This window comes from Phocoena phocoena, chromosome 9 (assembly GCF_963924675.1).
Source record: "Phocoena phocoena chromosome 9, mPhoPho1.1, whole genome shotgun sequence".
Lineage (NCBI taxonomy): Eukaryota > Metazoa > Chordata > Mammalia > Artiodactyla > Phocoenidae > Phocoena > Phocoena phocoena.
Genome location: NC_089227.1, coordinates 30,336,077 through 30,361,221, shown reverse-complemented (window position 1 = coordinate 30,361,221; position 25,145 = coordinate 30,336,077). Strand labels below are relative to the sequence as shown.

The 25,145-nt window shown below is 38.0% G+C and overlaps 1 protein-coding gene across 2 annotated transcripts in view; it reads left to right on the top strand.

Moving 5' to 3' along the window:
• The first annotated feature begins 832 nt into the window (after positions 1-832).
• SLC25A40 (solute carrier family 25 member 40) overlaps positions 833-25,145 on the top strand; it is a 29,595-nt gene continuing 5,282 nt past the window's right edge. Inside the window, exons 1-7 of one of the 2 annotated variants that reach the window (XM_065883970.1) lie at positions 833-947; positions 2,174-2,233; positions 3,952-4,058; positions 18,501-18,568; positions 20,243-20,367; positions 21,033-21,206; positions 24,960-25,069. In XM_065883970.1, the coding sequence (XP_065740042.1) occupies positions 851-947; positions 2,174-2,233; positions 3,952-4,058; positions 18,501-18,568; positions 20,243-20,367; positions 21,033-21,206; positions 24,960-25,069 (741 nt within the window). In that variant the 5' untranslated portion in view covers positions 833-850. The remainder of the gene's footprint in view (positions 948-2,173; positions 2,234-3,951; positions 4,059-18,500; positions 18,569-20,242; positions 20,368-21,032; positions 21,207-24,959; positions 25,070-25,145) is intronic. The other variant, XM_065883969.1, reaches the window with a different exon arrangement.

The window sequence follows — 25,145 nt, the reverse complement described above, 5'->3', positions numbered from 1 at the left end:
ATTAAAGTTTTCTAAGATAACGCTTCTTACGAAGGTTATGTTTTTGATTTTATTTTGTACCTTTGCAACAGTGTTTGATATGCAGTAAAAATAGTACTATATTTGCTGATAATTCTGTACTAGGTTCGAGTACCTGAGTAGTTCTTTTGAGGCTAAATTCAGATTTTGAGCCTTGTTGGTCAGCTGCTTTCATTCTTTTACATGGCCAGAGTCCATTTTCTTAATCTATTAATTGTCTTTCAAATGTGATGCTGCTCACATAGCTTAGCTGAAGTACATTACCATTTTTGGAAAATAGAGAGCATGTTCTATTAATGATGATTGTTTAGTGCCTTGGGGTATAGAACTTACATGTTTACTTCTGATAGTGGTCAACAACATATGCTTTTTTTTTTTTAAGTAAATTTACTTATTTATTTTTGGCTGCATTGGATCTTCGTTGCTGTGCATGGGCTTTCTCGTTGTGGCTAGCGGGAGCTACTCTTCGTTGTGGTGCGTGGGCTTCTCATTGCGGTGGCTTCTCTTGTTGCAGAGCACGGGCTCTAGGCGTGCAGGCTTCAGTAGTTGTGGCACATGGGGTCATTAGTTGTGACACACAGGCTTAGTTGCTCCGCGGCATGTGGGATCTTCTTGGACCAGGGTTCGAACCCATGTCCCCTGCATTGGCAGGCGGATCCTTAACCACTGCGCCACCAGGGAAGTCCAACAACATGTGCTTTGATAGTAATACTGGTTATTGTTTTTATAGTTTATTTAACTTTTAGCTGTTGATTTTGAGGGCATTTTCTATTACACTTTTATTTTACATCTTGCTTTTCTTTAACAGATTTTTCTTCTATTAGTTAAAAATATGGATCCTGAAGCAGAGGGACCACCAATTATCAAAGTGACTCCTCTTCAACAAATGCTTGCCTCTTGTACTGGAGCTATACTGACATCACTGATGGGTAAAATAATATGTAGATCATGTAACTGAATGAATCATTGATTCCATTTGAGTTTTACCATCTGTGAAATAATGATAATATTATCATTCATGCTTCATCATGATAACATGAAAAGAACCCTGGACAGAGAACCAAGAGACTAGAAGTTTAGTCCTTGCTTTGCCATCCTCAGGGTGAATGCACGTTGGGATAGTCCTTACTCTCTTTGAAATTAATTTTCCATCTCTAAAATTAGGGGCTTAGATCAGGAGTTCTTTGAGGTCCCTATCAATATTAAACCTTTATGACTCTATTATCCTTTTTTTAATAGTAAGAAGATGGAATAAAATATTAGCATAATGAAAAATACAGAAATTGGACAACTTATAGTGGCAACAAATTCAAATTATATTTTACTTTGCTTTAGTAACAGTGAATTGCTTAAATTCCTCTGGACCACATTTTTCTGTCTTTTTAAATGAATTTCTTGTAGACACAGCCAAATGACAGAGTTAGGTGACAGTTCAGCATTTTAATGACTTTAACTTGGCTAGTTTATTTAAATAAGATAGCAGATGATTAGAAAAAATGTAAACTAATTGCTTTAGAATGTAGTGTCTTTAGGTCAGAACGCTAGGGTTGTAAAGGCTTTAGAGATCTTCTAATGTGACTTCTTCATTCTCAGACGAGGAAATACAGCCTGCAAATTAAAACCATTCTCCTTTGCTTCACTGTTCCCAAGTGGAGTTACACAGTGTGGTAGTAAGGATGATTTATGACTAGCTTACTCAAATTTGCATTATCTATAGTTTTTGTTTGATATAGGTGAATTTAACAGAATAGGAAGACTTATATTGTTTGATTATTGATTACTTGTAATACAGAGTTATTCTCAGATATTTAAATGGACTTTTGAAACTTTCATTCTTTACCTTAGATAACATATTTTCTTATAAATACTAGTATTTTAGTTTTAATGCTAATGGAATTATAGTCGTAGAAATATTATAAATGAGAGTTGAGTACTTGTGAGAGGAGTAATTACATTTTCTCACTGGTACTCTTTAAATAAAATTCAAGGGCAAGAAATTAGAATGTTAACACTCAAAACCACTTTAAGATAAATAATCTTACCCATTATGTAGTCACGAGGAAGGGTATCATTCGGTGTATTTTGTGTTCTTTGGACAAATGTCTGTACAATTTATAGGTATCACTTGTTAATTGAGATTTATGTATCTTCATAGTGACACCCTTTGATGTTGTTAAAATTCGACTCCAAGCCCAAAACAACCCATTGCCCAAAGGTATGTGCTCTGCTTATCCTGAAAACATTATGTTAGATTTTTAAATGTCGCTGGATTCTTTTTTGTTTGAATAATATTCTTTTTGTTAGTTTTTAAAAGTTGATGCCTTTATCCTCATGCAGAAACATTTTCTCATTTCTTAGTTGTACATGATGAGGTCTAGGCAGAAAACAAATACAGTTGACCCTTGAACAGTGAGGGGGTTAACACTGCCCACTGTCCACGTAGTTGTCTGCCTGTAATTTATAGTTGGCCCTCAGTGTCCACAGTTCCTCTGTTTTTGCAGTTCCTTATCCTTGGATTCAACCAACTACAGACTGTCTAGTACTGCAGTATTTACTATTGAAAAAAATCTGCATAAGTAGACCGTCACAGTTCAAACCTGTGTTGTTCAAGGGTCAACTGCCTGTGTATATGTGTATATAAAACATATAACACTTTCGTGAACCTACTAATTAAAGCAGAGGACAATTTTATATTTGAGTATATGCCTCACAAGTAAGAACAGAATTAAACCTGTAAGGCATCTTAGAATCTAGCTTCCTACTTTAGTCCAAGAGCTGTGCTCATCCTACAGTATTCATCCAATAGTCATCTAATTGTTGCTTGAATAGTGATAGAAAAGTCATTATTTTACCAGGCAGCTTGGTTAATTGCCGGACATTATAGCTTATGTGGACTTTGAGAAGAAAGAGTAGTTATATGTTTTTATTAGATGGGCAAAAATAGCGATTCCTTGATCAATATTTTGTGGTTTTATAAAGATAATGCTGTTTCAAACATGTTTAAATAGCAGAAAACAGACTGTGAGAAAGCTAGCTTTGTTTCAGGTGGATGAGAGGATAGATAGATTGTAGGAAGAGACTGAAAAGTAAAGTGGTTTCCTGTACATTAAAGTTAGACTAATGTATTACGAAATTGACAGAATTATATATGGTAGAATAGAGAAGACAGTTTTGGCAGCAAGAATGAATCCAATAATGGGAAGGATTGTTATTAGAGTTGTAGTCAGTTAAGAGGGAGCTGACAAATGTCTAGATTGAGCAGTATAAATACAGAGAAAGGGACAAAGCACAGCATTATTTACATTGGTTGAGAAAAACATTTTTTCATAGTCTTTTTTCAATTGATGTATAACATTGTATTAGTTTTAGGTGTACACTGTAATGATTTCATATATGTATATATTGAAAAATGATTACCACAATAAATTTAGTCAACTTTCATGACCTCACATAGTTAATAAATTTTTTTCCATGTAATGAGATCTTTTAAGATCTACTCTCTCTCAGCAACTTTCAGATATACATTAGATTTCATAATATATTTTTGACTGAATTGCCCTTACATACCACAGGGTTTTCTTCTGGTCAAATAGAGAAGACGTACACTCATGCTGTCTTTTCAAAACAGGTTTTCTCCTCTGTCTTCCCTCTCCGCTCCCTCAGATAACCGAAAAGAATTTATTTCCATGTGCATTTGCTGACTGCAGTTCTGAAAACATAATCCACTAATTTTCTCAATTGCTTTTCACCACTGTGAGTTTAGAGCCCAGTGCTATGTCATTAAACAAGTCAAATTATTTATGTTTCATCCTAAAAGGTGAAGGCAAAGTTATGTCTTTGTGTAGCCTGCTCATCGTACTTTCATTTTGTTCATATGTAAAAATAATACAGTTTTGTGAAATAATCACTGACTGTTAGAATCTTCTTTGTTAGGAAAATGTTTCTTATATAGTAATGGACTTATGGATCATCTATGTGTCTGTGAAGAGGAAGGCAACAAAGCATGGTATAAGAAGCCAGGACGTTTCCAGGGAACATTGGTAAAGAGATTATATTATTTATAATCACAGTATGTTTTCTATTCTAATATTTACTCTTATATATGAAATATTTAACGATTACAGGAGAGTAAAATGTCCATCAGGTAGTTAGCACACTTATCCACAGTTAAAAAGTAGACATTAGAGCAGGAAAGGGAAAGTACTTTTTTTGCTTTTAATTCTTTGCTAACTTTATTTTCATCTGTTTATGCTTAGGGAGTGGGTTTTTTTAAACTTTTTTATTTTGAGATACTTGTAGATCATATACAATTTTAAGAAAAATATACAGACAGACCCTATGTACCCTTTTTCCCGTTCCCCCCGGTGGCGACAGGTGACAGGATGAGTACAGTAGACCACAGGATATTGACATTGATACAGTGAAGACACAGACAATTCCATCACAGCAAGGATCCTTCCCATTTCCCTTTTATAGCTACATCCACTTGTTAACTCCTGGCAATCACTAATCTGTTTTCTATTTATATAATTTTTTCACTTTAAGAATGTTACATAAATGAAATAACATAGAACATTTTGGGTTTGGCACTTTTCCCTTAATTATCTGAAGATTCATTCAAATTGTTTAATGTATCAATAGTTTGTTCCTTTTTATTACTCACTAGTATTACACGGTATGGATGTACCACAGTTTGTTTTCTGAGTGGTTTCCCGTTTTTGGCTCTGAATAAAACTGATACATACATTCATTCACAGGTTTCTGTGTGAAAGTAAGTGTAAGAAAAAACTGCTCACGGTTTTTCTCTGAACACTCTACTTAGAACACTTCTGAACCGATATGTGGGGTTTTTCCCCCATACCGAGCAACTCTCCAGGGTTCACAAACTGGGTATTCTACAATTTAACTCAATTCTGACACCATCTACCTGGAGTTAGTGTCAGGTCCCACAGGACTGCTCCCACTTCAGATGCCACTGGCAAGTCCAGGTTGTCACCTATGTTTCTGAATGACTGGCTGTAAATCAGAGGTTCCCAAGGTCTCCTCTTGGGTTCAGTAATTTGCTAGAACAGCTCACAGAACTCAGGAAAACAGTTTACTTACTAGATTACTAGTTTATTATGAAAGAATACAACTCAGGAACAGCCAGACAGAAGAGATGCACAGGGCAAGACTTGGGGGAAGGGGCGTGGAGCTTCCATGTCCACTCCAGGTGTGTCACTCTCCCAGCACCTCCCTGTGTTCACCAGCCTGGAAGCTTCCAAATGCCATTCTTTAGAGATTTTTATGGAGGCTTCATTACATAGACACGATTGATCAAATCACTGGCCCTTGGTGACTGACTGAACCTCCAGTTCTGCCTCCCTTCCCAGAACCCCTGAGGTTGGGGACTGGGGTAGGGTGGGGAGGGTGGGACTAAAAGTTCCAGCCTTCTAATCAAGTGGTTGGTTCCTCCTGGCAACCAGCCCCCATCCTTTGGTTCTCTAGGGCCTTTCCAAAAATCACCTCATTAACATAAACTTAGGTGTAGTTGAAAGAGGCTTGTTGTGAATAACAAAAGACACTACTTTCACCTCTTATCCTCTGGAGCTATTTCAGGACTGAGAACAAAAGACCAAAAATTATCAACAAAAGATGCTTCCTTTGCTCTGTATTAATTAGGAAATTATAAGAGTTTTGGAGCTGTGTGCCAGGAACCATGGATTAAGGCCAAAATGTATATTTCTTATTATTAATCATAATATCACTGTTAGTCTTCATTTCTCTGGGGTAAATGTCCATGAGTGCAGTTGTTGGGTCATATGGTAGTTGCATGTTTAAGGTTTAAGAAACTGCCAACCTGTTTACGAGACTGATAGGACCATTTTACATTCCCAGTGGCAGTGTATGACTGATCTAATTTCTCCACAACCTCACGAGCATTTGGTGTTGTCACTTTTATTTTAGCAATTATGATAGGTGTGTAGCAGTATCTCATTGTGGTTTTAACTTACATTTCCCTGGTGGTTAGTGATGTTGAAAACCTATTCATATGTTTTTTAGCCATCAGTATATCCTCTTCAGTGAAATGGCTCTTCATGTCTTTTGCCCATTTTCTAATTTAACTCTTTGTATTTTTACTGTTAAGTTTTAAATGCTCCTTATACTATCTAGATACGAGTCCTTTGTTGAATGTGTGATTACTAAACATTCTTTCCCACTCTAACTTCCCTTCTTATACCCTTAAACAGGGTCTTCCATGGAGTAAAAGTTATTAATTTTGATGAAGTCCAATTTGTCAATTTTTTCTTTATAGATCATGCTTTTGGTGTCAAATCTAAGAACTCTTTATTTACCCTAAGATCTGAAGATTCTTCTCCTGTTTTTAAAGTCCTTGATCCATTTTGAGTCATTCTTATATAATGTATGGGTTTGAGGTTGAAGTTTGATCCTTTTTGTTTTTTTAGCATGTGGTTGTCCAGTTGCGTTTGTTGAAAAGGCTATCTTTCCTCCATTAAGATGCTTTTGCACATTGTCAGAAATCACTTGGGCATATCGTGTGGATCTGTTTCTAGGTTGTTTATTCTGTAACATTTGTCTGTTACCTACATCAATACCACACAGTCTTAGTGTAGCTATAGAATGAGTCCTGAAATCAGGTAAACTGATTCCTCCCACTTTATTCTTATTTTTCTTTTTGAAAGTTGTTTTATCTATTTCCAAAGTTTCTTTATCTTTCCATATAAATTTTAGAATAATCTTGTATATACCTACAAAAAATCTTGATGAGATTTTTATAGGAACTGTGTTAAACCTGTATGTCTTATTTGGAGAGAAATGACATATTTACTGTGCTGAGTGCTCCAGTCTGTTTTTTCTTCTAGATATAATTGACATACAGCACTGTATAAGTCTAAGGTGTAGAGCATAATGATTTGACTTACATACATTATGAAATGATTTCCAGAATAATTACCATCCACCATCTCACAGATACAAAATTAAAGAAACAGAAAAAACATTTTTTGTGATGAGAACTCTTAGGATTTACTCTCTTAACAACTTCGATGTATAACATACAGCCGTGTTCATTATCTTTATCATGTTGTACATCATTTATTAGTACTTATTTATCTTATAACTGGAAGTTTGTACCTTTTGACCTTCATCCAATTCTCCCTTCCCCTCACCCCCCAACTCTGGTAACCACAAATCTCATCTTTTTTTTTTTTTGAAAGGTAAATCATGCACAAATTTTCTTTAATAAAACTGGCCAGAGCTTGTTTTTAAACAAACAAACAAAAGATTTTAATGTCTGCTAGGAAAAATCATCTTTTTTATGAGTTTGTTTTTGAAGTATAATTAACCTACAATACTATATTCCTGTTACACAACATAATGATTTGATATATTTCTATGCATATCAAAATGATTACCATAATTCTAGTTACTATACGTCGCCGTGTAAAAATATTACATAGTTATTGACTGTATTCCTCACAAGATACATTTCATCCCCTTGAATCCTTTACTTTGTAACTGGAAGTTTATACCTCTTAATCTCCCTCACCTATTTCTTTCCTCTCTCTCCTCCCCCTCCCCTCTGGCAACCACCTGTTTGTTCTCTGTATCTGTAACTCTGTTTCTGTTTTGTTATGTTTGTTCATTTGTTTTTTTAGATTCCACATATAAGGGAAATGATACAGTGTTTGTCTTTCTCTAACTTATTTCAATTAGCATAATACCCTCTTGGTCCATCCATGTTGCCACACATGGCAATATTTCATTCTTTTCAATGGCTGAGTAATAGTCCATTATCTATCATCTATTGACCTATCAGTAGATAGGTAGGTATCTGTATCTCACATTTTCTTTACCCATTCATCTATTTACGTTGCTTTCATATCTTGGTTATTGTAAATAATGCTTCAGTGAACATAGGGTGCATATACCTTTTTGAATTAGTATTTTTGTTTTCTTTGTATACATACCCACGAGTGGAATTGCTGGGTCATGTGGTACTTATATTTAAAGGTTTTTTTTTTGCAGTATGCGGGCCTCTCACTGTTGTGGCCTCTGCCATTGTGGAGCATAGGCTCTGGACGCGCAGCCTCAGCGGCCATGGCTCACGGGTCCAGCCGCTCCGCGGCATGTGGGATCTTCCCAGACTGGGGCGCAAACCCGCGTCCCCTGCGTCGGCAGGCAGACTGTCAACCACTGCACCACCAGGGAAGCCCTAAAGTTTTTTGATGAAGCTTCATACTGTTTTCCATTGTGGCTGCACCAATTTACATTCCCACCAACAGTGCATAAGAGTTCCCTTTTCTCCACCTTCTTGCCAACACTTATTATTTGTTGTCTTTTGGATAATAGCCATTTTTACAGGTGTGAGGTGATATCTCATCGTGGTTTTGATTGGCATTTCCCTGATGATTAGTGATGGTGAGCATCTTTTCATGTGCCTGTTGGCCATCTGTATGTCTTCTTTGGAAAAATGTCTGTTTAGATTCTCTGCCAATTTTTTAATCAGGTTTTGTTTGGTTTTTTTGATACTCAGTTCTATAAGTTCTTTGTATATTTTGGGTATTAACCACCTGTTGGATGTATCATTTGCAAATATTTTCTCCTGTTCAGTGGGTAGCCTTTTCGTTTTGTTGATAGTTTTCTTCGCTGTGCAAAATCTTTTTAGTTTGATGTAGTCCCATTTGTTTATTTTTCCTTTTGTTTCCCTTGCCTGAGGAGACATATCCAAAAAAATATTGCAAAGACCAGTGTCAAAGAGCATACTGCCTACTATGTTTTCTTCTTCTTTTTAAAAAATTATTTATTTTATTTAATTTGGCTGCACCAGGTCTTAGTTGCAGTACGCGGGATCTTCGTTGCGGCATGTGGGGTCTTTAGTTGTGGCACGTGGACTCTTTTTTTGGTTGTTGTTGTTGCGGTACGCGGGCCTCTCACTGCTGTGGCCTCTCTCGTTGCGGAGCACAGGCTCCGGACGCGTAGGCTCAGCGGCCATGGCTCACGGGCCCAGCCGCTCCGTGGCATGTGGGATCCTCCCGGACCGGGGCACGAACCCGTGGTCCCCTGCATCGGCAGGCAGACTCTCCACCACTGCGCCACCAGGGAAGTCCATCATGTGGACTCTTAGTTGTGGCATGTGGGCTTCTTAGTTATGGCATGCAGACTTCTTAGTTGTGGCATGGGAACTCTTAGTTGCGGCATGCATGTGGGATCTAGTTCCCTGACCAGGGATTGAACCCAGGCCCCATGCATTGGGAGCACAGAGTCTTACCCACTGCACCACCAGGGAAGTCCCCTGCCTATGTTTTTTTCTATTAAGATTTTTGCCTTCAGGTCTTAAGTCTTTAATCCATTTTAAATTTTTAAAAATTAATTAATTAATTTTTAGCTGTGTTGAGTCTTCGTTGCTGCATGCGGGCTTTCATGGGCTTCTCATTTCTCACTGAGGTGGCTTGTCTTATTGTGGAGCACGGGCTGTAGGCGTACGGGTTTCAGTAGTTGTGGCAAGCGGGCTTAGTAGTTGTGGCTCGCAGGTTCTAGAGCATAGGCTCAGTAGTTGTGCACAGGCTTTGTTGCTCTGTGGCATGTGGGATCTTCCTGGAACAGGGATTGAACCTGTGTCCCATGCATTGGAAGCCGGTTTTTTTTTGTTGTTGCGGTATGCGGACTTCTCACTGCTGTGGCCTCTCCCGTTGCGGAGAACAGGCTCCGAAAGCGCAGTCTCAGCGGCCATGGCTGACGGGCCCGGCCGCTCCATGGCATGTGGGATCTTCCCGGACCGGGGCATGTACCCTGCATCGGCAGGTGGACTCTCAACCACTGTGCCACCAGGGAAGCCCGGCAGGCAGATTCTTAACCACTGTATCACCAGGGAAGTCCGTGAATTTATTTTTGTGCATGGTGTGAGAGAGTAGTCCAGTTTGATTCTTTTGCATATAGCTGTCCAGTTTTCCCAACACTGTTTATTGAAGAGGCTGTCTTTTCCTCATTGTATATTCTTGCCTCCTTTATTATAGATTAATTGCCCATATAAGTGTGTGGTTTCATTCCTGGGCTCTCTCTTCTGTTCCATTGATCTATGTGTCTGTTTTTGTGCCAGTACCATATTGTTTTGGTTACTGTAGCTTTATAATATGTTTGGAATCAGGGACAATGATACCTACAGCTTTGTTGTTCTTTCTCAAGATTGTTTTGACAATTCAGGGTCTTTTGTGTTTCCATACAAATTTTAGAATTATTTGTTCTAGTTCTGTGAGAAATGCCATTGGTATTGTGATAGGTATTGCATTGAATCTGTAGATTACCTTCAGTAGTATGATCATTTTAACAATATTAATTCTTTTTTTTAAAATTTATTTATTATTTTGGGCTGCATTGGGTCTTCGTTGCTGTGCACGGGCTTTTTCTCTGGTTGCGGTGAGCGGGGGCTATTCTTCATTGCAGTGTGCAGGCTTCTCATTGCGGTGGCTTCTCTTTGTTGTGGAGCATGGGCTTTAGGTGTGCGGGCTTCAGTAGTTGTGGCACTCAGGCTCAGTAATTGTGGCTCGTGGGCTCTGGAGTGCAGGCTCAGTAGTTGTGGCACACAGGCTTAGTTGCTCCACGGCATGTGGGATCTTCCTGGTCCAGGGATCAAACCCGTGTCCCCTGCATTGGCAGGTGGATTCTTAACCACTGCGCCACCAGGGAAGTCCCAACAGTATTAATTCTTCCAATCCAAGAACATCTGTTAGTGTCATCTTCAATTTCGTATAATTTTCTGAGTTCAGTATTTTACCTCCTTAGATTTATTCCTAGGTATTTTATCCTTTTTGATGTGATTGTGAATGGGATTATTTCCTTAATTTCCCTTTCTGATAGCTTGTTGTTAGTGTATAGAAATGCAACAGATTTCTGTATATTAACTTAGTATCTTGCAATTTTACCAAATTCATTGAGGAGCTCTAGTATTTTTCTGCTGGCATCTTTAGGATTTACTATGTATAGTATCATGTCATCTGCGAACAGTGACAGTTTTACTTCTTCCTTTCCAATTTGGATTCCTTTTATTTTCTTCTTCTTCTCTGACTGCTGTGGCTAGGACTTCCAAAACTATGTTGAATAAACTGTAGTGAATAAAAGTGGTAAGAGTGGGCATCCTTGTTCCTGATATTAGAGAAAGTGGTTTCAGCTTTTAACTGTTGAATATGATGCTAGCTGTGGGCTTGTTGTATATGGCTTTTATTATGTTGAGGTATGCTCCCTCTGTAACCGTATACCCACTTTGTTGAGAGTTTTTATCATGAATGAATGTTGAATTTTTTCAGAACCTTTTTCTGCATCTGTAGAGATGATCATATGGATTTTATTCTTCAGTTTGTTAATGTGGTGTATCATTGATTTATGGATATTGAACCATCCTCGCATCCCTGGGATAAGTCCTACTTGAACCTGGTGTATGATCCCTTTTGATCATTGTTTATCATATTGTTGAATTCGGTTTGCTCATACTTCATTGAGGATTTTTGCATCTATGTCGTCAGTGATATTGGCCTGTCATTTTCTTTTTTGGTGTGATCTTTGTCTGATTTTGGTATCAGGGCAATGCTGGCCTCATAGAATGAGTTCAAAAGTGTTCCTTCCTCTGCAATTTTTTGGAATAGTTTTGGAAGGATAGGTGTTAACTCTTCTCTAAGTGTTTGGTAGAATTTACTTGTGAAGCCATCTGGTCCTGGACTTTTGTTTGTTGGGAGTTTTTTTTTTTTTTTTTGCGGTACGTGGGCCTCTCACTGCCGTGGCCTCTCCTGTTGCGAAGCACAGGCTCCGGACGCGCAGGCTCAGTGGCCATGGCTCACGGGCCTAGCCGCTCCGCGGCACGTGGGATCCTCCCGTATCAGGGCACGAACCCTTGTCCCCTGCAACGGCAGGCGGACTCTCAACCACTGCGCCACCAGGGAAGCCCTGTTGGGAGTTTTTAAATTACTGATTCAGTTTCATTACTGGCATTTCATCTGTTTGTATTTTCTATTTCTTCCTGGTTCAGTGTTTGGGTAGTGTACATTTAGGAATTTTTCCATTTTTTTTCTTGTCATCCATTTTACTGGCATATAGTTGTTCATAGTAATCTATTATGATCCTTTGTATTTCTGTGGTGCCAGTTGTAAGATGCCATTTTGACTTATAGGTTTTTGTGTATATATTCCTTTGCTGAGGCTTTCTAATTTTTCATTAGTTTCAGACATGTTTGTAAGTGATCATTCAATGATTCATATGTTGACTGTTTTAAAATCTTTGTCAGATAATTCTAATTTCTGTCAGTCTCAGTGTTGGTATCTATTTATTGTCTCTTTTCATTCAGTCTGACATCTTCCTGCTTATTTATTTATTTATTTGCCACGCTGTGCGGCTTGCGGGATCTTAGTTCCCTGACCAGGGATCGAACCCGGGCCCCTGGCACTGAGAGCGCCAAGTCCTAACCACTGGATCGCCAGGGAATTCCCTCTTCCTGCTTCTTAAAATGACAAATGATTTTTTCTTTTTTACTGAAACCAGGAAATTTTGAGTATTATGTTATGCAACTCTGAATCTCATTTAAACATTCTATTTTAACTGGCCTTTTTGACACTGTTAACTCAGAGGAAGAGGAGTGCCACCCTGTTATGTCTGGGCAGAACTGAAGTCCAGGTTCCTCACTCAGCCTCCACCGATACATAGGGTGTGGGAGAGGGCTCTTTGCTGTTGGACAGTATGGTCTGAATGTTTGTGTCCCCCCCCCCCCGCAAATTCATATGCTGAAATCCTTATGCCTGATGCAGTTGTTTTAGGAGGTGGAGCCTTTGGGAGTTGATTAGGCCATGAGGGCAGAGGCCTCATGAGATTAATGCCCTTAGTAAAGAGACCTCAGAGAGCTCCCTTGCCCCTTCTGCCTTGTGAGGACACAGTGACAAGTCTGAGATCCAGAAGAGGACCCTCATTTGACCTTGCCAGCACCCTGATCTTGGACTTCCAGCCTTGAGAACTGTGAGAAATAAATTTATGTTGTTCATAAGCTATCCAGTCTGTGGTGTTTTGTTTAGCAGCCTTAACAGACTAAGACAGTGGGCGTGGAATTTCTGACTCCCCTTGTGATTTCCTGCCACTGGTTGGGGGGTAGTCTCATTACTGTCAAGTGATGGTAAAAGTCCTGATTCTCCACTACTCCTTCTCTGATACCACTGTAAGAACCCTTAGCATATTCACCATTGTTATTTAAAAATCCCCAGTCTGATCCTTCCAAAATCTCTGCCATATCTGAATCTGGTTCTGATGCTTCGTTTGTTTCTTCAGACGATATATTTTGCCTTTTAGCATGCTTTGTAATTCTTTTCGTTGGAAGCTGGACATGATGTATTTGGTTAAAAGACTGAGGTAGATAGACCTTTAATGTGAGCTTTATCTGGCTAGACATTAGGCTGTGTTTACTTCTTGTTATAGCTGTGTTGTCAGAGACTAAAATTTCCTCTCCTGTCCTAGTTTTTGTCTTGCCTGTTGTCTTTGGGTTTTCCTGGAGACTCCTCAGATAGTAAAATAGTTTCCCTTGAGTGTGATTTTTTTTTTTTAAGGAGAATAAAGATTTGGGGCATATTTCAAAAATGGTTACTTTTCTCCTTACCCTGCTGGAAACAGGAGGGGATTTTTAAAATCTCTGATCCTAACAGTGAGAATATGGTAGGGCTCATGGAACTGAAACTCATGAAAGCATAAGGACCCTCCTACAGTAGCCCCCTCAGAGTTTTTGATTCTCGAGTTAGTATACACTGAGCAATCTGTCAGTTATAAAGTTTTCCTGTTGGTCCTGGTTCTTACTTTGGGCTTCTACTCTATTAAGCTGTGAGTGAGTCTCTGTATCTGTCTGTCCGTCTCTCCAGTGTTCAAGGCAGCAGTTTGACCTGTGACCTCAATCCTCTGATCAGTCTAAGAGGAGTTGTTGATTTTTCATTTTGTTCAGGTTTTTTCTTGTGAGGACGGAAATGACGACTTCCAAGCTCCTTACATATAGGACCAAAAATCAGAATTCTTCTTTGGATTTATTTTGGTCATTGTCTTCTGCTTTCTTGGGTGGAAACATGGATTATTGATTTTAAGCCTGCCTTTTCTCAGCTCAGCATTTAATGCCGTAAATTTCCTTCAAAGCACTAAATTAGACGTGTTCCACAAATTTTGATGTTGTGTTTCCATTATCAATCAGTTGAAATATTTTCTAATTTCCTTTGTAATTTTTTTGGCCATGGATTATTTAGAAGTCCAATATTCAATTTTCCAATATTGGATTTTTTTCTAGATATCTTATTGTTCCTGATTTCTAATTTAATTCCAATGTGGTCAAAGGAACATACTCTGTAAGTTTTCAGATTTTTGAAATTTATTGAGTCTTGTGTAATGGACCTACGTATGATCTGTCTTGGTAACTTTTTTTTTTTTTTTTTTGCGGTACGTGGGCCTCTCACCGCTGTGGCCTCTCCCGTTGCGGAGCACGGGCTTCGGACACGCAGGCTCAGCGGCCATGGCTCATGGGCCCAGCCGCTCCGTGGCATGTGGGATCTTCCCGGACCGGGGCATGAACCCGTGTCCCCTGCATCTGCAGGCGGACTCTCAACCACTGCGCCACCAGGGAAGCCCATTGGTGACTATTTTTAGTGCACTTTCAAACCTGTATTCTGTAGTTGTTGGGTATAGTGTTCTATAAACCATTAGGTCAGGGTGGCTGATGCTTCATTTAGATCTTCTGAATTCTTACAGATTTTTAAAATTATTCTGTCATTCTCTGATAGAGGATATAATAAACTTTAGTTATGATTGAGGATTTGTCTGTTTTCTTTTTTAGTTCTGTCAGGTTTGCTTCATGGGTTTTGAACCTCTCATTAGGAACATTCACTTGATATGTTTTTTGATACATTTTTATTATAATGAAATCTCTTTATCACCAGTAGTGTTCATTATCTTGAAGTCTTTTATCTGTATGTAATATAGCCCCCTTTCAGCTTTCTCATATTAGTGTTTATATGGCCTCTTTTTCCATTCTTTTACTCCAAGACAGTGATATAGTTGTGCCTTGTTTTTTTACCCTAGAGACTCTTCAGATAGGATCTGAGACTTATGCAGTTCTTTTAGCTGTGATGGTCTGTTGTTTTACAGGAGCCCTGTTGATATAGTGGCTTTTAATTGGGGAATTTAGTCCTTTAATATAATTTTTCATGTGGTTGGGTGTTAGTGTACTATATCTGTATGTTTTTTTTTCCTTCACTGCTCCCTTTTCCCCTCATTTCTTGCCTTTTTTTGGATTATTTGAATTTTAATAATATTACATTGATTTCTCTATTCCCATTTCTAGGGAGACAGTTCTTCAAAAGTGTTTCACATTTCTTCATATCTTGTGAAGAAATAGAGCATGGCATTGGCTGCCCTTTGTTCCTGACCATCTTTTCAAGGATGTTTGTAGAGTGAATAACCTTGGAAGATTCAGTGCTTCCCTCTAGAGCCAGGGGATGGCATCCTTACTTCCTATTCTAAAGGATTTAGATTCCCTAAGGTCAGATTTCCTTTCCTGTAATGCAGTCCCACTGTGTGTCTGGGTGTCATCTATCCTTCTTCACATTGCCGTGTGGAAATTGGGGCTCAGGAAACAGGCATCAAAATGCTGATACTCTGCTGCTGCTACCGCAAGTAATAAACTTTGTCTCACCCCAGAGAGTTTTGTCTTTACCATCTCTCATGATACCGTGGCAGGCTGACTAGCTAACTAGGAAGTAGGGTGAAATCTCAGACCGCTTACAGTCTTGACATCCTTTACTCCCTCCTCTTCCTTTGTGCTATTGCTTCATTGATAGTCCATCTTGTTACCTTGCAGATTCCACAATTCACAATTAGAATTTTTGATTTAAATAGTCTTATGTTTTTAAATAGTTAAAAAGAGAAAAGAGAGAAATACATATTTTACATGTAACCACTTATTTACCATTTTTGTACTTCCTGCCTTTCTGAAGATTGTAGTTACAATGTGCCATCATGACCCTTTATCCTGAAGAACTTTTTACAGCATTTCTTTAGTGAAGGTATTTTGGCAGTGCAGTCTCTAAGTTCTTGTTCTTACAGAAATGTCTTTATAAAGCATTTTTGAAGTGTGTTTGGCAGCATATAGAATTCTGGCTTAGTTTCTTTTTCAGCACCTTAAATATGTCATTACATTGTCTTTTGGCCAAAATTTCATGTGTCTGATGAGAAGTTAGTCTTCATTTATCATCCTTTCCCTGTATTTTGTCATTTTTCTTTTGTTTTTTGTTTGTATGTTTTGGTTTGGTTTTTTAAATAATTTTTTCTTATCGTGCTCTGAATTCACAGCATTTTTTAAAAATTTATTTTTAATTTTATTTATTTTAAATTTTATTTATTTTTGGGTGTGTTAGGTCTTTGTTGCTGTGTGCGGGCTTTCTCTAGTTGCGGCGAATGGGGGCTACTCTTTGTTGCGGTGCGTGGGCTTCTCATTGTGGTGGCTTCTCGTTGCGGAGCACGTGCTCTAGGTGCATGGGCTTCAGTAGTTACGGCACGCGGGCTCAGTAGTTGGGGCACACGGGCTTAGTTGCTCCGTGGCATGTGGGATCTTCCTGGACCAGGGATCAAACCCATGTCCTCAGCATTGGCAGGCAGATTCTTAACCACTGCGCCAGCAGGGAAGTCCCTGTTTGTTTTTATTCAGTTGGGATTTTTTTGAGATTTGGGGCTCTGATATCTTTCACTAATTGGGGGAAGATTTTGGTCATCATTTCATCAGGTAATTTCCTGTTCTATTATGTTTCCTTTCCTCTATGACTCCACATTAACCTGTGTTATACCATTTGATATTTCCCCTCAGGTCTCTGAGGCTCTGATAATTTTTCTTCATTCTTTTTTTTTGGCCACGCTGCACAGGTTGCTGGATCATAGTTCCCTGATCAGGGATTGAACTGGGCCCTTGGCAGTGAAAATGCAGAGTCCTAACCACTGGACTGCCAATAAATTCCCATTTTTCTTCATTCTTTTTCTCTTCCTTCTTCAGATTTAATAAGTTCTGTCTTCAACTCCAATGACTCCTTGATGTCTCCTTTCTGCTGTTAAGCCCACTTAGTGAATTTTTCGTTTCAGGTTTAGAATTTTCATTTGGCTTTTTTTTTTTTTTTTTTTTTTTTGCGGTACGCAGGCCTCTCACTGCTGTGGCCTCTCCCGTCGTGGAGCACAGGCTCCGGACGCGCAGGCTCAGCGGCCATGGCTCACGGGCCCAGCCACTTCGCGGCATGTGGGATCTTCCCGGACCGGGGCGCGACTCCGCATCCCCTGCATTGACAGGCAGACTCTCAACCACTGCGCCACCAGGGAAGCCCTGGCAGTTTTTTTATAGTAACTATTTCCTTGCTGAAATTACAAATTTGTCCATTCATTATGCATACATCATCTTTTAAATTCTTGAACGTGTTTATAATAGGTGCTTTGGAGTGCTTGTCTGCTGATTGCATCATCTTAATCATCTCAGTGTTGGTTTCTGTTGACTAATTTTTCTTTGAGTATGGGCACATTTTCTTGTTTCTTTTTATGTCTAATGAATTTTGATTGGATAGTGAACATTATGAAGAATGCATTGTAAAGACTGTGGATTTTTTTATATTCTTCTGAAGAGTCGCTTCTGTTCTAGAAGGCGGTTAACTTTGGCTGGATTCAGCCTTTCACACTCAGGCACCACTGTGGTGGGCTGCAGCTGAAATTTCCGCCCAGCCTTTAGTTGCTGGGGTTTTTTTGGTTTGTTTCTGCCAGAACTCTGTTGTCTTCTCCTGGGGTTGCGTAATTTAGTGGTGAGCCATGTTTTGTGGCTGATTTTGTCTCTAAATTTGGGGGCTTATGTCCTCTGCAGCCTTTTTTCCTACGATTCCCCTTGTAACTTTCTGATGAGTCTACCAGACTGAACTCTGATATTTGCCATCTCAAGCAAGTAAATGTGCTTTTCCTTGCAACTCCCACAGGCAAAAAGCTATAAATTTGCAAATCTCACTCACTGCACTTTTTCAACAGTAAGCTTCCCTATAGTTTCTACTTGCTTTTGGTTCTTCTCCAGAGATTTCGGATATTGGGTTTAAATAATATTTTCTCAGATTTCATAATTGGACAGGAGAGTTAATCTCTGCTATTCGTCCACTTCCTTTTTATAATAATCTTTGAAAACATTGCTTCTAAGCCCTAAAGTAGAACGATCGCAAGCTGAGTAATATAGATTTTATTCTGTAAGCAGGAATTATCATCCAGAAATGCTTTACTTGTGTTTGAAAGTTGAGAAAAATTCTTTTTATTTTTTTTAAAGAATGGGCATACATAAATCTGAGAAGCTTTTATTTTAGAAATAAGCGCTTGAAAGAAGCAAATTACCAATCAATTATCACTACAAACTTTTTTGTATATAAGGTTCAGGTATATATTTTGACCCCTTCTTTCTATTATAATTTTAGGATGCCTTCTTGAAAATCATTCGAAATGAGGGCATTAAATCCCTGTGGAGTGGCCTTCCTCCTACCTTGTAAGTTGAAATTTAATATTTTTCTTACTAAATGATGGTTGTTACTTCGCCTTATAATCAGCCTCATTGGACAACATCATGCATTTTTAATGTTAGTGCTTTTTCATTTTCTAGAGTATTTTTTTGTGAATCTCACAGCTGTCCACATATTTGATGATTTGCTGGAAGGATTCACAGGACCTAAAGAAGGTGATAATGTCTGTGGTTTATTACAGCAAAAGAAACGAAGCAGAATCAGTAAGGGGAAAGGACACAACAGGAGTCGACCAGGCAAAGGCACCCTGAGCCCTCCCGTGTGACACTGCAGAGCGTGTGCTGCTTCTCCCAGCACTGAGCTCCCGCGGCACACGCAGTGTTTCTGTCTCATGCAGCCCTGGAGTCTGAGTCTAGGGCTTGTATTGCGGGCTGATGACATAGGCACATTCTGTTATTACCAAAACTCCAGCGCCCCCAAAAGCAAGCAGATGTTTACCAAAAGTCACATCATTTGCACAAACCAACCTAGACAAGCTGGTTTAGTGCTCCAGACATACAGAAAAACCTTGTTATAGGGAACATTCCAAGGGCTAAATTCCTTGGGGGTGACCAGAGGTCAAGCAGGCAGATAGGTCCTTCTGAAGATACAGATTAGAGCAGCTGGGCCTGCTGTGTTCACTTTGGTACACAAGCATAACTTTTCTTTCATGTTCAGAAATTAAGAATTTAGTGTTCATTTGACTGTTTATTTTACTAAAATAATGAGAGGTATGGTGCTATGTATACTTTCCTTTTCCAGATAATTATAATTCTCTACTAACTAGCTATTACATGAATTAACATGACAAGCTAGTAAGGCTGGGTGTAAAAATCCCATAACATCTTGACTTCCTCTGCCTCCTTTCTTTCTAATTTATCTTTTTATAGAGCAAATTAGTCAGTTTTGAGGCATATATTCCAAACAGTGCCTGAGGTTATAAAGTTAGCGGTAGATCCAAGAGCAGCAGTCGGTCTTACTCCTACATTCTCATCGTCACACTTCACTGTAGAACATTAGGCATTTCCATGTGTGGTCTGTTAATGTCCTTGGTTAGGCCATAAACAGACTGGTTTTTTGTTGCATTAATATTTATGACATGACAGTACCTGCAACTTTGTGTTTAATTAATGACTCCCTCTTAATATTTTCATTTAAAAGAATAAGTCATTGGAATTTCCTCAAAACTCTAGTATATATAATTCCAGCGACGTTAACTGTAATTTATTTTCAGTTATAAGTAGGTATGGTATATGGTCCACAGCTCAAAAGAATTTTACAATTGTGCTGGTACTTTTGACTTTAGTGATTTTCATGTTATCGTAATGTAGTTGGGAAGGAAGACCAGAAACAGAGTAAGTCAAGGAGATAGAGAAGTGTCCTCATTTGTCTTTTCCTATTTATGACCTAACTGGGTGCTCTGTAACACTTAACTTCTCAACTACAATATAAACCTTTGGAGAGCACATACCTACTTTACACCTTTTTGTTGCCTAACTTAAACACTAATAAGTTTTTAAATTAAAAAAAAATTGATCTCATGGCTGATTTGTTGTGGTTTTCAGCTTATATAAAATAGAAGGATTTTATCTTATATTTAATAATAAGAATATGCTTAAGCCTTTGACAATGTTGTACAAATCTTTTTGTGTTTCTAACAGAGTGATGGCAGTTCCTGCCACAGTTATTTATTTTACCTGCTATGATCAATTAACTGCTCTTCTGAGATCTAAATTAGGAGAAAGTGAAAGCCACATACCAATTGTTGCTGGAATTGTGGCTAGACGTAAGTAATAAATTACTGTATTTTCATTCTGATTTCTGCTTAACGCGTGTTTTAAAATTTTGATATTCATAGAGAATTTGTTTAAAGTACAGAGTATTGGTAAAGATATATTTTGCATTGTAGTTTGTACTGATTTGTTGATATCTATACTCTGGAAGTCATATTGTATGGTGATTGCTATCAGAATGAGATGGGATCAACCTATCCCTGTCAAACCTTGGACAGAGATTTGAGATTTTAGACTTCAGATTCTAGATTTTAGGATGATAACAGATAGCTGTCAAATTAATGCCAACGTCTTTAATCATTTTCCTTATAGACTTTGAGATTCATAGTTTAATCATAAGGAAATTTGCCTCTGCACAGAAGGACATTTTTCTCTGTGCAGTGGAAGTGAGGTTTGTAGTAGTCCTGGTTGATGTATAAGGGTTGTGGAACTGCTCTTGAAAGAGTTGAAACCAGAAAGAGTAAGGTATGTGAAATAGCTTTATCAAGGAAAAAAAATCTGAGCCAGTATGGTTGGTATCATAAGATATTTGATTTTAAGGTTTGCTTCATTTCAGAATAAAAGCTTAAAATAAAAAAATGCATGAAATATTAATTTTTGCATGTGTGTTTTCATAATGCATGGCTTTATTTTTGTTGTATTTGTTTGTTTGTACTAGTTGGTGCAGTAACTGTAATAAGTCCACTGGAATTGATTAGAACCAAGATGCAATCTAAGAAGTTTTCTTACGAGGAACTGCATCAATTTGTCAGCAAGAAAGTGTCTGAAGATGGTTGGATTTCCCTCTGGAGGGGCTGGGCTCCTACTGTTCTTAGAGATGTACCATTCTCAGGTAGGGTTTATCTGCAGGTTTGCCTTACATATCACTTTTAAATCAACTAAATTTTAAACCCTTAAAGGCTAAAGATAAGTTATCTTCTTTAGTGACCACACACTCCTAGTTCAGTGTTGGGCTCTCAGATCTTGGTAAGTATTTATTGAATGAACAGTTTCTAATTCAAGCCTGGCTTTCTTTTCTCTTTGTGTTTATGTTTAATTTCTTTTTAAACATTAATTGGTGTGTATTCATAGTTAGATAATGCAAAGTACCTTTAAAATTAAGTCATAATTAGTAAGATAAGTAAAGTACTACAAATCAAGATATTATAAAATACATTTAAGGGACTTCCCTGGTGGTGCAGTGGTTACGAATCCGCCTGTCAATTTAGGGGAAACGGGTTCGATCCCTGGTCCGGGAAGATCCCACATGCCGCGGAGCGACTGAGCCCGTGTGCCACAACTACCGAGCCTGCGCTCTAGAGCCTGCAAGACAACTACTGAGCCCATGTGCCACAACTACTGAAGCCTGCGTGCCGCAACAAGAGAAGCCACTGCAATGAGAAGCCTGCACACTACAACAAAGAGTAGCCCCCGCTCGCCAAAACCAGAGAAAAGCATGTGTGCAGCAACGAAGACCCAATGTGGCAATAAATACATACATACATACATACATACATACATACATACATACAAGACCACCTGTGAATTATATTGACTCCTACTTTTTTCAGTTATTAAAGATAAAAATCTCCCCCACTGAGTGTCCTGTAGGGACTGTTATAAATCAGATTTGAGATTGTTCTAATCATTGAATTATACAAAGGGAGAAAAATCATGGTAAGAAGTGCAAAAATAACAAATAACTTGTAGAATGTGCATACTTCAGTAGTGTTGGGTTGGCCAAAAAGTTCTTTTGGGTCTTTGGTAACATGGGAAAATCCCGTGGCCAACCCAGTATTTCTCTCGTGAATCTCAGAGGTTTCCATTTAAAACCTGGAAGATTGCAGCAATATTTACAATAGCCAGGACATGGAAGCAACCTATGTGTCCATCGACATATGAGTGGATAAAGAAGATGTGGCACATACATAGAATACAATGGAATATTATTCCGGCATAAAAAGGAGTGAAGTTGAGTTATTTGTAGTGAGGTGGATGGACCTAGAGTCTGTCATACAGAGTAAAGTAAGTCAGAAAGAGAAAAACAAATACTGTGTGCTAACACATATATATGGAATCTAAAACAAAAATGGTTCTGAAGAACCTAGGGGCAGGACAGGAATAAAGATGCAGAAGTAGAGAGTGGACTTGAGGACACATAGGGGGAAGGGTGAGCTGGGAAGAAGTGAGAGAGTGGCATGGACACATACACACTACCAAATGTAAAATAGATAGCTAGTGGGAAGCAGCTGCATAGCACAGGGAGATCAGCTCGGTGCTTTGTGACCACCTAGAGAGGTGGGATAGGGAGGGTGGGAGGGAGACGCAAGAGGGAAGAGATATGGGGATATATGTTTATGTATAGCTGATTCACTTTGTTATACAGCAGAAACTAACACACCATTGTAAAGCAATTATACTCCAATAAATATCTTAATAAAATATAAAACCTGGAAGAAATAATTACTGAGAACGCTTGTATTAACATTCCTTTCTTTTTCCCTTTGAGTTACTCCTTTTCTTGGGCTGTCATTCACATCTCTGCATCTTTCCCTTTCCATTAGTATTTTTCTTCAACGTTTTGTGTTCAGTTATGCTTTTTAGAAACATAGATTCCTAGACCAATACTTTTTCATTTTTTTAATTATATTTGATACATAAAAAGTAATGAAGATATAAATTATGCAGTGCACTAATAAAATGGACACCTGTGAAGTCACCACTTCAATATATGAATTAGAATATTGAATTTTTAAAATCATGAAACCACATATGTCCACCTCCACTGTTACTACATCCTCAGTGGTAACCACTTACACTGAATTTTTATCGTTGGATTTCTAAAAAGTAGTTTTACCATGTATGTATTACTGCTAAATAATGTTACTGACTTTTGCCTATTTTTGAGGTTTATAACTTATTTTACTCAAAAATGTAAGATTCATTCTTGGTTTTCATGTGTAACTGTTTTGTTTTTGCTCGTGTTTATGTCTGAGAAAACAAACAGTGCTGTGAACATTTTTTTTAAACGTGTATGGGTGTAAGAATCTCTTCAGTTTTAGATTTGCTGGTTCATGTAAAGATACACATTTTAAATTTCATGTGGTAATAGCGAACCCTTTTCTAAAGTGTGCAGATCACAACCACCATCTTCCTGCTGCTTCATTTCAAACCCTCACCAGCACTTTTATTGCCAAAAGTTCTTAATTTTTGTTTACTTAGTAATATAAAATGGTATCTCACTTTAACTTATGTTTCCCTGATTATTAATGAGGTTGGACACTGTTTCATTGGCCATTTATTTATCCATAATTGATTAGGGATTACGGCTGAAATAAGTATTCATTTCCTCCTCGTATGGGTAGTTATCCAGGCGTCATTTATTGAATAACCATACCTGCTGCCGGGATTTGTTGTGTCACCTGTCGTATCAAAGTTTCACATATGCGTGGATGTGTTTCACTGGCCAATTTGTTTAACCCTGTGCTAACAGTACAGTACTTCTAAATTAAAGTGCGTAATAAAAAAATCTTCATGATACCTTTTTTTGTTTTTGCCGTAGGAATGTCCTTTTTCTTTATAACTCTTAAAGTCTTTTAGTAGAGATTTAAAATTTTCTTTATAAAGGTTACATATACAACCTTTTTCTAACATTCATTTATAGGTACCACTCACGCACAACTTTCAGTGCCTGTTTTAAAAGACCTATTTAAACAAAAGCTGTCTGAATCTTTGTGGCTGCTGCAGTGTTACCGTCAATTCTTGTCTGTTAGCTTATATTCAGCTACTTGTAAACTCTTATAGATTCTAATTTGCCTATCTTTTACGTTTTCTATGTAGACAATAATATGTAAATTGTAACTACTTTATTTCTTCATTTTTTAATAGTTACAGCTTTTGTTCTATAAATACTGTGCTTCCTGTGCTGCCTAGTACAATTTTGAATAGCAGCGATAGTGTTGCATCCCTATCATTCTCCTCATTCTAAAGGGAATAGTTCTGTTGTTTCACCATTAATAATTTTTGCTACAAGTTCTTGACGCATATCCTTTATCAAGTTGGAGAATTTCCCTTTTATTCCTAGGTTTCTAAGAAATTTGTTTGGTTTAAATGAAAGTGTACTGAATTTTATAAAATGCTTTTCCATCATTTTTAGATGATCATACAATTCTGTTAATGTGGTATATGGCATCTAAAGCGCTTATTATGTTTACTGCCTTTGCATTCATCAGATAACTCAGTTTAGTCATAGCATGTGATCGTTTATGAGATAGTCTGGCTTCAGTTGCTGATTTTTATTTTTTAGGATTTTTACATCAATGTTTATGAATGAGATGGAACTATACTTTTCCTTTCCTCTCCTGTCCTTGTCAGGTTTTGAAATTAAAGTCCTACTTTTTACTGATGCATAGTTTTTTTGTTTATAAGAAGACGACTAGAATATTATTGAGAATTTTTTTTTAAATCTCGCCTAGTATGTGTCTAAGCAGAAAGCAAGGTGTATCAAGACTAGAATCCTCTTTCCTTTAACATACAGTGTTCCTGAGCTATTTAAAGTCCACATTTAATCTCTAAACATGTGTTCATCTCCTTCTCTGTTTTACAGCAATGTACTGGTATAACTATGAAGTTTTAAAGAAGTGGTTGTGTGCAAAATCTGGTTTATATGAACCGACGTTTATGATCACCTTTACTTCAGGGGCATTATCTGGTTCTGTAAGTTTATTCTTTTGTTGTTAATATTCCACAATAGCGATAACTGTCTTACTAAAATAGAACAAAATATTATGTA